We start from the raw sequence: 17,077 nt of genomic DNA on the forward strand, positions 1-17,077 counted from the left end.
TTAAATTCCTGCTTAACTATTTTATTTTCTATCCTAGAGAAGAAATGATCACACAGAAAGAGGGACTACAGTAGCAGTCATATGGACAGCTTCTAGAAGTGAGAGTCTGACACTAAGAGAGGAGACAACATATTTCAAAAACAAACAATGGATCTAATTGTTACACAGTACAATAATACACATTCATACCCTAATTATACATAAAATTAAATATATGCTATCCTGTATTTAGTGGAGCAGTTAAATAGAAAATATCTTCAAATAAAGTGACAGAAGACTTAGTTAGCTCTGGTGCTGGAGAGCACAAGCTTCAATTACCCAGAAAATTCATTTGTGTGACATATATTCAATCACTGAATATACAAGACATGGTGTAAACTGTATTTTACATAATTGTCACATAAGTAAACCAAGTATTTAAACTGTCTTCTGGCAAGACATTGTAAAGATTACTCTTAATGTAATATTGTACCTAGTATTTATCAGACTATGTGCAAAGCACATCTCTGCAGCGTTGTTTCACTGTTTTGTGGAGCTACTCTACTACTAGGCAAACAGATCTGAGGTTTCTAAAAATAATTTTCAGATTTCATAAGACATTGTAACAAAGACCATGACTGGCCCCCTGGCTGCTGTCCAATATTTACTAAATGCATGACAATTAAATTCTTGTTTCATAATTCTGTGGTTTAATAATTTACTTACTTTTGTCACTTCCTCTGCCCAAATCTAGCCAGCATTAAAAATTAGAGAAAAATATAGAGCATGAAAGAAAGTTGGAGTTTAACATTTTCTACAACTTAGTATAGAAAAATGTAATTATTTTAACTAAAAGAGTATACTTTCCTTTTCCTGAATCACATTAACATAGTAGTAACTAAATCAGTACAGCTTAACATACTGTGAAAGTATGCCTTTAGATATATCAATACTATTGATTTTTGAATCTTATACTTATTTTATAAGTTACTAAGTAATGGTTTTCTAAAACTGGGAATATTTAACCTCTCTTAGTTGTGGTTCTAAATTCTAAATTCTAAATTCTAAAATTCTAGAATTTTAGGAAACTAAAATAAAGCAAGGATAGACAAAATAGCCACTTTGGGGCACAATAAATGTGAGATATAATGAATTTAAAATTACCAGAGTTAAACCCATCTTACTATAAGTAGATGACATCAGTAGCAAAACAAATCCCTAATAAGTGAAACAAAGTCTTACTAATTGTTTAGGATATTTTTACCTAAAATAAAAGGAAACCTATGATTTATAAAAGAAGTTACCAATCAATGACTGAAATAGTCTCACACTTTTCATTCACCTACACATAGGACAATGGAAATAAATGAATGCATTCTCTTGCTATATAAGGAAAATTCTAATTTAGCCAGGGTTTCAATAATTGTAGTAGCTTAGAACAAAAATGTATTTTCAATATTCTGTACATAAACTTCCCTATTACATGGATTTTTCCCTCCTTTTAGCTCAATGCTAATGGAATAAAAGCAGTCAATTAACTGTGACTTTATTATTAACTGTATTGCAGATTCCACACCACTTCTATGGAAGTACTGTATCTAGGAGAATAATGCCAAACACTACCATCTATAAATCTTTATTGGCCATGAGTTTTTGTGCTCTATTCAGATTTTATGAATTTCTATTTTGTTAAATATTAAAATTACTAACATCTCAAAAATTTCCCCAAATCAACCTCAACATATATATATTGGGTACTACATAACAATTCTCATTTCTGATTCTGGCCCAAGGCATTCACTATTCTGCAACTTTTTTGAGTAAATTAGTACTGGTTAGGGAATGGCCCTTGCTATTACAACAGAGATACAGGGGTAGGTGAGGGGGCGGGTGGTATGTCTTGGCCTGAAACTGCAGAAGAAATTAATTCTATGTTGAGTTTGGGTAAAAATTAAGGTAAACATTGAGAATATTGAAAAACAAAGTAAATCTATAAACTTTACACTTTAAGCAAATTTTGTTAATTTTCTTTGCCAAATGTGAAAATACAAAATGCCAGTTAAATGGTTGTCTTTTACTAGGTATAAAAGGCACTATATATTTATATATAAATTCATATTCTACGATCTGAATTTGGCATAGCTAATATATTTGCCCAATTAGAACACAAAATTTCTTTTCTTCAAGTTCCAGTATTACTTCAACTAGTATTCCCTGTAATTTTTGTTGGACTAATGAATTCATTGGCTTTGACTACTTTAGACTTTTACAGGCAGATAATAGCAAGAGAAGGCACTTTACTCAAGATGTAGAAAACACAGTAGGCCAACAAACCTTCAGCCATTTTACATGCAGGAAGTTGAGCATGTAAGAGAAATTTACCATATTGTTATCTCCTTCAAGGCGAGCTGAGTTTAGTTGCTTAAGTGCATAGGTAAGAGACAAAGAACACATTATACCAATGAACACAGTGAAACAAATTACTTCTTCACATTAAAGAACACACAAGTATTAAGAGAGCTGATAAAATGGTTTTTTATTTAATAAAAACAAAACAAAACTATGCTGTTCTATGGAATTTCACATAGCGGTGCCTATTCAACTTTTGTTTCAAAAGATTCAAAATTTTAAAGACAACATGGTTGATGCTTGGTTTTATATTAGAATCATTTAGGGAAAACACATCATTTTAAAAACTGCCACAGTTACCTACAATTTTATTAAATTTTCACCTCCGAAAGCCCTTCTGCCTATCCACAACTTTCCTATTCAAAGATCATTTCTATTTTATGAACGTATGATGCCTTCAACCACGTTCTCTTTCAGTTAGTCTCAGCTAGGTCTTGGCATACTCTGAAGAAATATGAAAGGCATGTCAATCCTTGTATTTTTAATGAGCTTTAAATTCTTGTATTAAGGCTAAGTTATATGATGGTGCTCAATTTACAGATTAAAGATTTAGACATTGGGATGCCTGGGTGGCTCAGTGGTTGAACGTCTGCCTTTGGCTCGGGGCATGATCCTGGGGTCCTGGGATCGAGTCCCATATCGGGCTTCCTGCATGGAGCCTGCTTCTCCTTCTCTCTCTGCCTCTTTCTCTGTGTCTCTCATGAATTAAAAACAAAACAAAAACAAAAACAAAACAAAACAAAAAACAAACAAAAACATTTAGACATTTGTGGAAATGTTTAAGTGGGCAGAGGGACATTCACAAAACTGTGTTACTTGAAGATGCGCTTTCTACACTTGTATACCCCAAACTGAGGTCTAAACCTCTAAATATTAGAGAGCTGTGAAACCAGATGATTTTTTAACTTCCTTAACAGAAATCTAAAATAATTTAAAAGAATTTATGTAAGACTAAAGCTAGGTTAATGAATGTCCAGTGCCTTATAATTTAAATGCAGAAATTTTACTTGTCTTTGCTTCTTTGACATAAGTTTTATACTATTTTCAAAACTGTGTTTTTGTTCACTGTGAAATATTCAAGTAGGTTTTCTTTCTATTCAATTGTATTTTTGAGAAATGCCTCTGATATTGTTTTACCATTCTTCAACATGCTAACTAATAAAATACAAGTTAGTAAAGTAGCAATGCTGGGTACAGGCATAAATATTTTACTGGCAGGGCTAAGTCATCAAAAAGTTCAATCTAGTATACTAGATTGTGAACTGAAGGCAGTAGAGATTTTGCCTTATTTATCTCTGAATTCCTCAGGAAAGTGCCTTTATAAAATAAACATTTGATAAATACAGACTTTTTTTTTTTTTTTTAAAGATCTTATTTATTATTCATGAGAGACACAGAGAGAGAGAGAGGCAGAGACACAGGCAGAGGGAGAAGCAGGCCCCATGCAGGGAGCCCGATGTGGGACTCGATCCCAGGACTGCAGGTTCATGCCCTGAGCTGAAGGCGGCGCTAAACTGCTGAGCCACCCAGGGATCCCCGATAAATACAGACTTTAAAAAGAGGTCACAAGAAACTAGTAAATGAATTTTAAAAAGGTGCTGATATGCACAGGTCCCAAAAGCTTACTTGCAGAGAAATAACCACTCACAAAACAATCCATGGAAATTTATAAAGTGAATACAAAGAAAATTTGAGATTACAGTAATCTCTTCAAGCTGTCAACTAGGAAAGAGGAAAAGTGTCAAAGAAGAAAAAAAGCAAACACAAATTCCTAGTGGTTTCTATTTTTCTGTATTCTTCAGGTAAACAAAAAATACAGAAAAAAACCCCACCACCAAACATCACAAAAAAATAGGCATGCCTCAAGGCTTTATGTAATAATAAACTAAGAGGACTTTTCCTTTCTAAAGTATTTCAGACTTACTGCTATAAAGTTTGAAGAAAAACAAGTTGGTTATCTAGGGGAAAAAAACACAACTACCATCAGGAAATGTAAATTTTTGTCTAGACTAGTATTTTAAATATTTGACTATGTTAAATTTGCTTTATGCCATATATAAATTCTAGAAAAGCTGTGTATAAGTGAAATTGTTCAGTAAAGCCATTTGTATAATCTTTCATTTTAAATGTAAACTCTCATGGAAAAAAAATCTGTACTCAACAATACTCAGTGCAGGAAAACTGTCAGGATCTTTTCTGGATGTATCAAAAGGAAACATCTTTCAAAATTTGTCTACCATTACCTTCAGTTCTCACACATTTTAATAGCAATGGTAAAATAAGGTAGAATAACCGAAAGACCTTATATGGTGTTCAATCTGAAAGTTTTCTGGAAAATTTCCAGGTAAAAAAGTAGATTATCATCATTCTGTGATAGTGCTTGTTAAAGTTTTGTACTGACACTTGATGACAGTATTCTCATTCCACAATCATTACTGGGCACATGTAGGCATTTTGAATGAAGAGATTTTGTTCTAGGCATTTTGAATGAAGTTTGACTTATTTCCAAATGATCCTTACTTTTCCTAACATTTTCTCCTGATTATGAAATTATAGGAAATAATAATTTAATAATGCTCCCAACTATTTGGTTTTGGAATTAATCTTGGTGACAACTCCTTTAGTCAATTTGACTCACATGTGGAAAGGGAGTCAAATTTAATGTTTAAGACACACATGAGCAATCTCAAACTTGATTCATTCTCATCTTAATTACTATTTGTTTCCCTATTTCAAATATAATAAACCTACCCCAAAAGAATATTTGCCATCATCACTGAGGATATTTAAAGAACATGATACAGCTTTAGGAGCCCTTAAATTTTTATTTTTTAGCAACAGGTGTATCACTGAAATAATACTGCCTGTTGATAGGACTTCTTTGCAGTGATTTGGATGCATTAAGTTCTGATAAGTTTGTTTAAATACAAAAACAATACCTAAAGTCATATTCTAGTCTCAGTAATGGACTGCAGTTTGCATGGTATAGGTGTAAAATATTTTGCAAATTTTAAAGTTATCAACCTAAGATGGTTTTCTATTAAAAAAAAAACAAAAACAACCCACTACTTACTGAAGCTTTAGTTTCTGCAGCTTTTGCCTTTTTTAGTCTGGTTTTTGCAGCATCCAAATCCAGTCTCTTATTTTGTAATAGTTTCCTTTCTTTCTATAAATATAGAAAAGAAAAAAATAAAGGGTAATGATGCTAACCTCCAGTAAGGGCATACATATTTAAAGTATATTTCTCCATTAAATATATGAATCTTCTGATAAACAAAGAGCAATGATTACAAAATTTGTTATGAAGGGACACTTGACTCCTTTTTCTTACGGTTTTTACTTTTAAAATAATGGAGACATGCTAGATGCTTGGAAATCTGGGAAAGATGGCAGTGATGTTAAAAGGCTAATTTTAACATTTTGCGGTTTCGCCATCAGGGAATGTTTCGCTCTATCTTCTTGATTGTCACAATTTTGGGGGTGGCAAGAGGTTACTGGGTAGAAGCCAGGATGCTGCTAAATATCCTAAAATGCAGTATAGCTTCTACAACAAAGAACTATTTGACCCAAAATGTCAGTAGTGCCCACGCCCAGGTTGATAAAGTGTTTCAAACAGATTATCTGTGTGTCTATGGTAAAGGAGATATGGGCCTAGGTCAAAGTTCCTTGATACCCCAAGTGATTACCTCAAGGACTGGCAGGCTCCTTTCATGTGCCATTGCACTGAAAACAACTCTACTCCAAAAGGGAATTTCAAATTTATAGAATGAATAATGAATAAATATTAGCATGGCATCTTAGAATTACTCACGGGAACTTCAAAATAATAGGTAAGTTTATAAAAATTCACTGCTTCCTTTATTAATTCTCAGATTTCATATATCATATTTCATCCTACAATCTAATATCTTTTAAGCCATAATTTAACTTGGTGGTTTTTCCTTTTTCTGAGGCAAAATACTTTTTACTCAGAGACAAATTCCTTGTAAACACACTGAGTTTCTAGAATATTTTGTAATAAGAAATCTGCAATTTAAAGTTTAAAGCAGTTTTTTGATTAAGAACAATCTTGCAAGCATCTAAGGAAAAAAAAACCCATATCTCCACTCGAATGCTTAAAAAGAAAAAAAACACACACTAAAAAGTAATTATTAGGCTTGGGAAAGTTATATTTATTTCTTCAGCAATAAAACACAGCTGTGTGAAGAGATGATAACAGACTCCTAGGGATGCAAACAACAGGAAGTTGAACAGCCAGAAATATAGTAATTAAGTTTCTGGCTTCCAGTTTAAATGAATAACTATACTGCTATAACTATAGAGATTTTTGTGCCATATTTTCATAATAATTCCAGGAAATTCTCTACAAATCTTAGTGCTAGTAATGAACAAGAATTGATATAAAGTAATCTCAGTAACACTGCAGGGCCACAAAAAGGGAGTATATAGCTTCAATAGTTCTTTACTTTGGTTAGTTTTGTGTTCTGTTGAATATGAAACTAGCTAGATTAAATTTCTAATCTACTACATCTACACGGTCAGTAAAAGGGCAAATCACTCATTAAAAAGTGTAATTATATCTATAAATTATTTTACTTAAAAAAAAAAGGGAACATTTTCCAACTCACAGCAATTGTTTTGTAATCTCCTTCTATAAAGTTTCTTAAAGGAGTGAGAAAATTTAAAGCTGATGTTTGTATCAGCTCTCTGTCTGCTGTTCCAATTCGTTTTTGTGTTTCTCCACATTTAATAAGGGCATTACCTGCAAAGGAAAAAAGTGGTGGGTTTTCTTTTCTTTTTTTTTTTTTCTTTTTTTACCATTTTCTGGTAATGTCAGAAAGTAAAATCAGCAATCTGATCTGCTTTAAAGTTAGTTGTCACTTGTTTACTTAAAAAATCAAAGAGAATAAACTGTTGTTAGTTTTATTTTAAAAGTAAATTTAAGACTATAAATATCTAAATGAAAATGACAGAGGTTCATGAAGTCCTTATCATAGTTAACCGTACCAATAAATGGAAAAAAGAGAATACACTAAAAATTTATAATCACAGCTCAAACAGTGGAGATATGTTTAGAAAAGCATAATGCTTAAACTAGTTTCATAAATAGATCAAGTCAAAATTTATTTCTGTATTATGCAGGGGCCTCAAGAATCTTTAAATAATATTGTAAATTTGTATCTTAACTTAAAGAAAAATCCATGTTTTGCAACAGGTATACCTTAATGTTTAAATAAGACAAGTACAGTGGAAAATAGAGCAAAAAGAAAAACAATCACAAGACCAAGGTTCTATCTACTTCTACCTCTAATAAGCTTTAACTCTGCATCTTAATTCTTCTATGTTAGGATGAGATTAGATCTGATTGGCAGGGAAGATAGTATAGTCGTTAAGAGCTTCATGTCTGGATACAGATCTCAATTTGAATTACTAGCGGTATGATCAGAGATGAATTATGTAATCTAAGACTCAGTTTCCTTGTCTTCAAAGTGGAGATCACAGAATTTATATTATAAAGTAGGATATAAGTGAAGATTCATGGAAATAATACATATGTAGTGTTTAGACCAATACTTGAAATACTTGATTGTTAGCTATTATCAGTTACTAATAAATAGATTCACAAAGTCCAATTCCAATAATCAGGGTACAGTCAACAGAATTACTACAAATGAAAACAGATTAAACATAGTAAAAAAGGGAAAAATTTAGAAGGCTTTTGAATGTTCGCGCTCCACTAGGCCTTCAGCTTGGTGAAGAAAAAGGGCTGGGTATCTCTCGTGTACCTTTATGACCTCCAGCATCTAACTGCTTCTGGCACAAGTAGGCACCAAAAAACCTGTCTAATGTATAAAATTTTTCTAAAATTAATAGTTAAAATTTAGAAAAAAAAAACTATAGAAATTTTAAGCATTTTCAGATTTCTGAAAGAAGTACCTTTTGAAGACCACAATGTAGAAGTTTCATTTGTACATCCAACAGTTAGTCAATGGATTAAGGTCATTCATTATACGGTATTCAGGTTAGTTCCTTCTGACATAACATTAACTATTAAAACTTTAAGTTCATTTTCTTCCAGAATTTATGAACTATTTTATAAATCAGTAATGTATGTAGAAAATCATTTATCTCTTACCATTTCATACCCACAAAAGGAACAATTTCTTACAGAAGTCTTAAAAAAGAGAATTATTAGCCAGGAACGATAGGAAAAGAAGCTACAGAAATCTGAAATTGTCTTATAGTCTGAGAAAATTAGATTTGAGGGATAATAAGGCTTCAGAGTTATACATTTAAAAAGTCAACACAGCAACTACGAAGCGGGCATAACTATAAAACATGATAATAGAAAATCTGAATTATGTGAGGAAAATAGGAATGAAATGTAATCGAGATATACAAAGATACCACTGTTAACATTTCTGTGGTTCTAACTATTGTGTAATGAAAGCACGAGTGGTGTGTTCAAATACTATGAGCCAGGCATTTCATTATAAAAATAAATAAGCCCTCAAGAAAGCTTTTAAAAAAATCTAGAGGAGATATATGTAAAAAAAAAAAATTACAATATATCAAAAGTACTATAACAGAGATTGCAAGATTCAATGGGAGTACAAGTGAAGAATTCATTTAACTTTTTAGATCTGAACAGATAAATGTGAATTCTTAGAATATATACTTAAATATATTAGGTATTAAACTGAACTCTTCATATTTCCTGGTGACCTGTATTTCTCACTTTATCCAAAATTTAAACATAAAAAATTTGAAGTTAAAATGTATTCTACTAATACTAGGTAAATCATTAGGTTAATGATGTCTCTAAGTAGTAAAAATCTAAAAGTAAAGGTATTTTTTAGTAGATCTTTTTGCCTTTTGCTTACCATAAGCTGTTCCTGGGCCAAATTCAGTCCCTGCATCAATCATATATTGTCCCAAAAGTTCTGGGTTGTTTATACGACTTGGAGCTTTTCTATCCAGTTTCTCATAAACAAACTCTTCTATCCTGGCATCTAGGAGAAAGGTTTAAAATTATCAATGATTTCAAAAAAGCACAACTGTTTAAAAAATTCTTTTTTCCCTACTACCCATTTACCACCCTGTAAAATAAACATGAAATTAGCATGCTTTTTAAAGTATATATGTATCTTAATACATGATTTTTAATTTTTATGTTAGAATATTATATAGCTCTAAGAAATTTCAGAAATTTGATAACATTTTGGCACAAAAGTATTTACTTAAAGTAAAACTATGATATGATGAGTATTCTATGGGATTCTAAAAGTGCTGGTAATTCACTTAGTTATCTAAGTGAGTTGCCTTTACCCCATTCATACAGAGTCTGATTTTTTAACTTTGAACATTAAGTTCATTTCAATTTCAAAACCAGGGATTTCCAGCTTTGAAAATATGGCTGTAAATTATGTATTAGAACCAAAGAGTCACACACTTCTAAAACTTTTACCATGCTTTTGCTTGCTCACATGCTTTCTCTCCTTCCTAGAGTCTAAATATAGGCATGGGAATTTAAGGAGTAGAACCTAGGCCTGGAACGGTCACAGACAGAAAACAGCAACATGATGTCTTGGCTTAATCGGATTTTGTTTAAAATACAAGATATATAGATATCTCTCAGCATGTATTCACTCAAAAGATTTCACCAGTAAAAATAAAGTTAAAACAGGAGATAGGTTAAAAGCAATAGAAGAACACTAGTTTACTTGGAAAGGAAAAAAACAGTAAAATCTGAATAAATGTTTAGTTAGTGTAATATACAAAATATTCACACACTGCTGCCTAATAGTGAAGTATTTCAGAGACAAATGAGATTAAAGTCAGTTTCCAGAAATAATGATTAACTATAAATCAAATTTACAATAGAAAGAGAAGCTAAAAAAAAATAGGTTCCTCTAAGCATCTCAGATAATTCCTCTACAAGTGGAAGTTTCATTCTGTGCACTGAAAACTTAAAAAGTGAGCTGACCCAATAACACAAACACTTGATGAGTCAGCATAAGCATTTATTATAATACATAAAATAGGCTGTTGGAATAACACTCAGTTTTGTGGTAGACTCTGGAGCAGCATAAGAAGTTTTTAAGCAGGAATTTTAAAACCTTTAAATTAGTTAAAACCAAAATGAGTCAGTTCAAAACATAACCAACCATTTAAAAGAGGTTAAACTACATTTCAGAATTTCATTTTCTGACTGAGACTTAGCTTTGCATTTCTGACTGAGACTTAGCTTTGCATTTCTACCTATTTGGTCAAAAGTTTAAAGTTGAATCTATGCTGACTTCATTCAGTTAATAAAATGTCTGGCATACTTTAAGTGAATGTTCAATAGACCATATAAAATCTTAAAAAACATGTGGCTAGTGCTGCTATAATGTAATATATCTTCCTGAAAAACCCTAGGTTCTGGAAAATCATATCCTAAAAATAACAGGGCTTACAGGAAAGACGTTTGGGCCTGACCACTCATTATCTATGTAACTTTATAATCCGAGCACAAACAAAAAATTCAATTATTTACTACTTCAGACTTAACACACTTACCTAAAATTGTATTTATATGACCCATTGTAACCTTGTACTAATGAAATTCCTCTGCTTACCAATTGTGTATGAGTTTGTCTGCTATTCAAAAATACATGTAGGACAGACTACTCATGTGAAGAATTCTGGACAGAGCAAGGAACATAAGGAAAAATGTCTACTACGTTTTTAAGGTGCCCTGGTATGTAATTTGTAGCTTTACATAAGTAAGAAATACCACATGGTATCCAAAGACAACAGGCCTCACTCAAAGTGTAAAAGGCCTATTTCAAAAGGTTACCATGATTTAATTAAAATGGTACAGAATTACTAATATTTTACATAATGCTTCAGGTTCGTAGAACAGCAACAAAGTTTAAAGCTTGGAACTTAAGTTAGTATCTAAAAGTAAGCTTATGGCATTTTACAACATGCCCACAACACTGGGGAAAATAGGAAGGAAACCATTTGCAGCCTTTGTTCTTCAGTTTTGGTGTGTAAAGCTCATAGTGAAAAGACTGTGGATGCAACAGACTCTAACTCAATTTCCACTTCTAATTAGCTATGCTACACTATAAAATGCTAACTTGTGATTTGCAAGTAATAAACAACTGTTGTGTACCGTACTTGATAAATTAGTGAGATGAGTGATCTCAAAAACCTTAGAGTGGTCTGAAAATCAAATGGAATAATTTATGTAAAAATATACAATATAAACATAAATAATTGGTAACTGTGAGTTTCCATATAATTTTCCCTTAATATTTAGGGATAATTCTCCCCTGTAAAAAAAAAAAAAGAAGATTAATTTATTCTCATAGCACTTAACTCTTAAAATTAAGTCACTCCTAGGGCACCTGGGTGGCTCAGTCTGTTAAATGCTAACTCCTGACTTCGGCTGAGGTCATGATCTTAGTTTCCTGAGATTGGGTCTTGAGTTGGGCTCCAAACTGAGTTTAGGATTCTCTCTCCCTACCCTTCTGGAGGAGGGGGTGGTGGAGGGGGCACTAGCATACGCTCTCTTTCTCTCAAAAACAAAAGCCGTTCCCTGAAATTGAGTTTTCAAGAGGATTCTACAAAGGCATGAAAAACTATTAGCCAATTTGTTAGAGGATATACAAAGAGGTGTTTATCACCCTCTTCTTTGCCAAAAGTGCGCGCGCGCGCACACACACACGCATGCACACCCACACCCAATACCCTAAAACCATAAACCAAAAGGCTGCTTTCTAACAGCCATAAAAACCTGTTTTTCTTAACATAAAAGAACACTACATTTTAATCAGATTAGTCAGTAAGGTAGACAAATGTAAAAAGTTTCTTACTTGGATTTGGCTGCAATAACACTTCAGTTTGTTTCATTATTTTTTCTGTCCATATTTTGGTACATTCAGCTTTGCTAAGAAGGTTCTCTAAGTGAGCATCCAATTCTGTCTTCTCTGCCTGGCCAAGCTTTTCTTCTGTGAACTGTTATTAATTATAAAAAAAATTAAGTATACCTCAAATACATTTTAGGAACGTATACAAATAATTAAAAACTAAAATCCAGACAATCCCGAGCATAAAAATAATTGTAAACCATTGTATTGAATGTTTTTTTTTTTTTTTTTTTGCCCCTATGGAAATTTATCTGTGGTACTTATGTTGACCTTCTCTTAATTCTGCTAAAATGGATGGTGTGAACTCTATAGAAAATTTAGCATACTGTGTAGTATATAAAGTATATATTTTTACATACAACGGTAGGATAGCTTAGTGGTAAGGAGTAAGAACTTTGAATCAGTTGGTGCTGAATTCAAATCCTGACTCCACTAATTGTATGACGTGAGCAGGCTTTTGAGTATTTTTTTAAAGGTATTTTCTATCATTAAAGAGAGACGATACGATTGTACAGTGTTTTGAGAATTAAGGGCATGTATGTAAACGACTTTTTTTAGTACCTGGTAATTATTATTTTGAATTTAAAAAGAGCTGCTTATGTTTAATGTGGCTTTGTATTAATGGCACTTTAATGACACCTAGATAGGCCTTTATGGGATGTTCTGGGAAACTGGGAAACTATCATTTGTTTCTTCAGGATATGTTTTATAGACTAACTTTTAGAACATATCCTATTCATATTATAGAGGGGAACTTTAAAGATTGTAATATATAGTTAAATATACTCAACATATCCATTCTTACTATCTTGTGTTGGTTTTAGAGGAAAGGCAGCACGGCCCATATAAGAACAAGGAAGTAAAAAGAATTCCATGTAGATTTTATGGAGACTTTGAAAACTTTAAATATTAGAAGTGATGACTCAGGCTGTTTATCATGTATATTTTTCCTCTGGAATATGTGGCTTTTTCCCATCGTAACACAGGCATATAACCCTAGCACTAATTCTACACTCATTAGTCATGACTCACTTCTGGCTAAAAGAATATATTTATCTTGTTTCTTCCCCCCTTTCATTTCTTAAAATATATTCTGCTGCTCCATTTTTCTGAGTTTTATGTTTCTTTTAGCATTCTTCTTATTGGTCTAATACTTTCTGCTGATTATCTGTTAACATCTTTGGCTAAAAAGTCCTCCAGAATGTTGTTCTTAAGAGTTTGGTTACAACCCCCCACTGAAAATCTTGTTCAGGGCCTAGAAATAAAAGCTTCAATAGCTTTTGTAAAGCCTTATGTCTTTTTGAGACTGGCCTGTGGCCAAGCCCTGACCCAGTGGGTGGAATGGAGAAGAGTAGTTCCAAAGCTATTGCCTAAGCCCACAATCTTGCAGTGTACTGTAACTGAGGATAGGAATAGGAGATGCCCTAGGCAAAAGATCAAAATCCTGATGCCAAGGTCAATTGGGTAACTACTTCAATTTCACTCTTAAGAAAGAACTATGGTATTCTCTACATATCCCTGAAGATTAGAGGCTACAGACCTTCTATAGAGGGATAGATTAGGATTTTACAAGTTCAAGGTCTACCTCTAATGGTTAAATAGATTACCTCTCAGATAAAGCAATCAACAGAAGGAAAAGAAAAGGGGGAATACACTCAGGTGAACATCACCTATAAAGGATGATCTACCAGCAGAGAAAAAATCCTAACTTTTAGCACCTTAATAAGAAAGGAGGGAACACCTGGGTGGCTCAGCGGTTGAGCATCTGCCTTTGGGCCAGGGCACGATCTCAGAGTCTCGGGTTCGAGTCCCATATCAGGCTCCCTGAGAGGATCCTGCTTCTCCCTCTGCCTGTGTCCCTGCCTCTCTCTCTGTGTGTCTCATAAATAAGTAAATAAATCTTTAAAAACAAAAGTATTTGTATTTTTTTATTCCATTCATTCCTTCAACAAATATTAAGCACCTTCACATGTGCCAGGCACTAGTTTAAGCACAAGGGTTTCAGCAGGGGAAAACAAACAAAACAAAACACCAAAACCCCCCCAAACCAGACAGGTTTCTGGTCTTAGGAAGCTTACATTTTAATGGGGGCAGACAAACAATAATTTGATAATAAGGACACAAAAAAAGACAGTGGACAGAGGACTGACGTAAGGTGGTCCTATTATTTCTTGAGCGAGTGACTGAACAATTAACTGAACAAATTAATGAATTTGAGGATAGAGGAAGGAAGAATTCATTCTTCAGGAAGAGGGGGAAACAGGAGAATCAGGGAAGGCTTCAAGGGGAGAGGGATATGCAATGTGGGCCTGGAAAGGGGAAACAGGAGTTTGAGGCGTGTGAGATGTGGATGGTTAGAGAAATAGCTACTCTGAGCAGGTAACGATTGACCTGAGAGCAAACTCTTAAGAAATGAGGCATATAAAGATCTAAGGGAAGGTTATAGAGTTCTCTGATGACTTATCTTCCAGTCACATTAGCACCACTTTTATATATATTTTTTATAGATGCCCTTAACTTATATTTAACCAAGAACAGATTAAAACAATTAATAGATTTATAACTTAAAAATCAATATTTAGTAGGTTTTTGTATAAGGCATTCTGCTAAGAACTAGAAGACATGGTTGCTATTATAGGAGAGCCAAATGAAAAACATCTAAACAATATAAACTTATAGGCATATTTTCTTCATAAAATCATGCTAAGCTTTATCTAACAGATGTTTTAGAAACACTGGAATTAAAGGTACAGGCTAGAAATTACTAAAAACTGTTTATAAATAGCAACTAAAGAAACAAAGTTTACCTAACACAAATCAAGTTTCAGGGCAAGTTTTCTCCCAATAACATTTCAGAGAACCAACAATTAGAAAGTTAATTATTTGGAAAATAAAATATTTCAAACTTCAAGTTAGAAGGCCTGTTTGCTTATTTAATATTTTCTTTATAATTCTCATTATACTACCTTACATTTAACTTTCATTAAATACTTTGTTAGTAAAAAGAGTGAAAGTATACCAGAGCAAAGCTGAGAATTTGCAACAATTCATTTTTGTAAAAGTCTGGGCAATCGTACAATGCAAAATGTAAGATCCTATAAAAAGTCTGGGCAATCGTACAATGTAAAATGTAAGATCCTATAAATGTAAGGAGATTTTTAGTATTTTAGATCAGAAGGGTAAAAAACAAAACCCAAAGTATGCTTAAGCGTGAATGAGATAAAAGTCTGACTATAGAAAACCAGTTTAGAAAACAGGAATTCTGTAGTAAAGCCCACTTGAGTGATGTATGAAGTACCAGTAGTAAGATTTGGTATTTACTTGCATTTTCTGAGAGTTAAAACAGTTGCTATTCAAAATTTTACCCTACCTATCTCTGTATGTGAATTCCAGTATGTTATATATGGTCTTGTTTTATCTTCTAATTTGTTTTTAACATTTTTCTCAGTATCATTTATAATAACTTTGTATTTCTGTATTTTTAACAGTGTTAGGGCTTAGTATAAATTGGAAAATGCCATAGACTAAGCTGTGAATTTTGTATCAAATACTCCCAAAAAACCCCGTTATAATCATAGGTAACAATCAAAACTTTAGTGATGAACATTTTGCCTATGGTGTCAGTATCATGATTCAATTCCACATCTATTTGAATCACAGTCTCATTATGCTATAAGACTTCCAGTATAATACTTTTTCAAGAAACATTTTCTATTACCATTATACAAATATATTTCCATTCTTCATTGCCCCTGTGTCTTTGTTCACAGGACTCTGGTCAGCTGGATCTTATAGCCCACCTTGGCTTCCTACATGATTTTCAATAATCATTAAATTAAGGGTAACTTTCATCCTATCTAGAATGAACAAAAAAGACTGGGGTATAGGAAAAACACTGCTAATATTATCATCACATTTTTTTTTATTAAATATATAATTGTAAAAGACATGGTATGATTTTATTTTCCCATGACTTTACTGTGTGGGGGGGTAAGAATGTTTTTTCCATTGTTAATGTCAGAAGGTATGACACATTAAGGTATCAATGTATTTAATATATACATTTTTCTCTAATATATTTATTTTTCTCTAATATATTTAGAAAAGCACCTGCTATAGAAAATGATGAGTTATATCAACTAAATTTAGAAAATTTAAATTGTTAAAATATTTATGAGTTATATATTTTCTTCTATCGAATGTGAGATGTATAATCAGCACATGACATGGTTCTTGCCATCAAGGATTTTATGATCTTAAGAAACATAAAATGATAATAATGGTACACTTCTGAAAAAGACAAAAGACCTTTTTTCTTTAAAAAATCCTTTTCCTAAAAAAAATCCTTTTCCTAATTACCAAAAATTTAACATTTTACTCTTAAAACTTTTTTAACATGTTTAAGTCTAAAATCATTACTAAGTTTGTAGTCTCCTGATAACAGGTGTTAAAAAAACAGTTGATTTTAAGCATTTTAATGAATGTTTACTAGTTTTAATAAAAACCTTTGTGAAAACAACCTACAATGAAAGTCAGAATGTCACAGAAATCCAAATCCAACATTCTTCAAGACATAATTTGATAACTTTCATAATTATTTCATTAGTAATACAGTAAAATGACATGAGAACAGAGAGCTTCTCTTTATATATCCTCTCTCTTTACATATTTTCTCTAAACATTGTTTTAAGGAAAGGACGGTCTTTGAGTCAGCCACCATACATGCCAGGCACTGTGTTCCTTTACTATAGGATAGGCATACAACCTGC

The 17,077-nt window shown here is 32.4% G+C and overlaps 1 protein-coding gene across 4 annotated transcripts in view; it reads right to left on the minus strand.

Moving 5' to 3' along the window:
- Positions 1 to 17,077, minus strand: part of SH3GLB1 (SH3 domain containing GRB2 like, endophilin B1) — a 37,334-nt gene that overhangs the window by 14,510 nt on the left and 5,747 nt on the right. For 2 of the 4 annotated variants that reach the window (XR_012000787.1, XM_026004824.2), the window contains exons 2-5: positions 12,255 to 12,396; positions 9,273 to 9,401; positions 7,017 to 7,150; positions 5,462 to 5,554 (exon numbers count right to left, since the gene is read on the minus strand). Coding sequence is in view for 3 of the 4 variants with exons in the window: in XM_026004824.2 (XP_025860609.1) it covers positions 5,462 to 5,554; positions 7,017 to 7,150; positions 9,273 to 9,401; positions 12,255 to 12,396 (498 nt within the window). In the remaining variant the exon portion in view is untranslated. Of the gene's footprint in view, positions 1 to 705; positions 730 to 2,313; positions 2,401 to 5,461; positions 5,555 to 7,016; positions 7,151 to 9,272; positions 9,402 to 12,254; positions 12,397 to 17,077 lie in introns of all 4 variants that reach the window. The other 2 variants (XM_026004823.2, XM_026004822.2) reach the window with 2 other exon arrangements.

Source organism: Vulpes vulpes, chromosome 3 (assembly GCF_048418805.1).
Source record: "Vulpes vulpes isolate BD-2025 chromosome 3, VulVul3, whole genome shotgun sequence".
Classification (NCBI taxonomy): Eukaryota; Metazoa; Chordata; class Mammalia; order Carnivora; family Canidae; genus Vulpes; species Vulpes vulpes.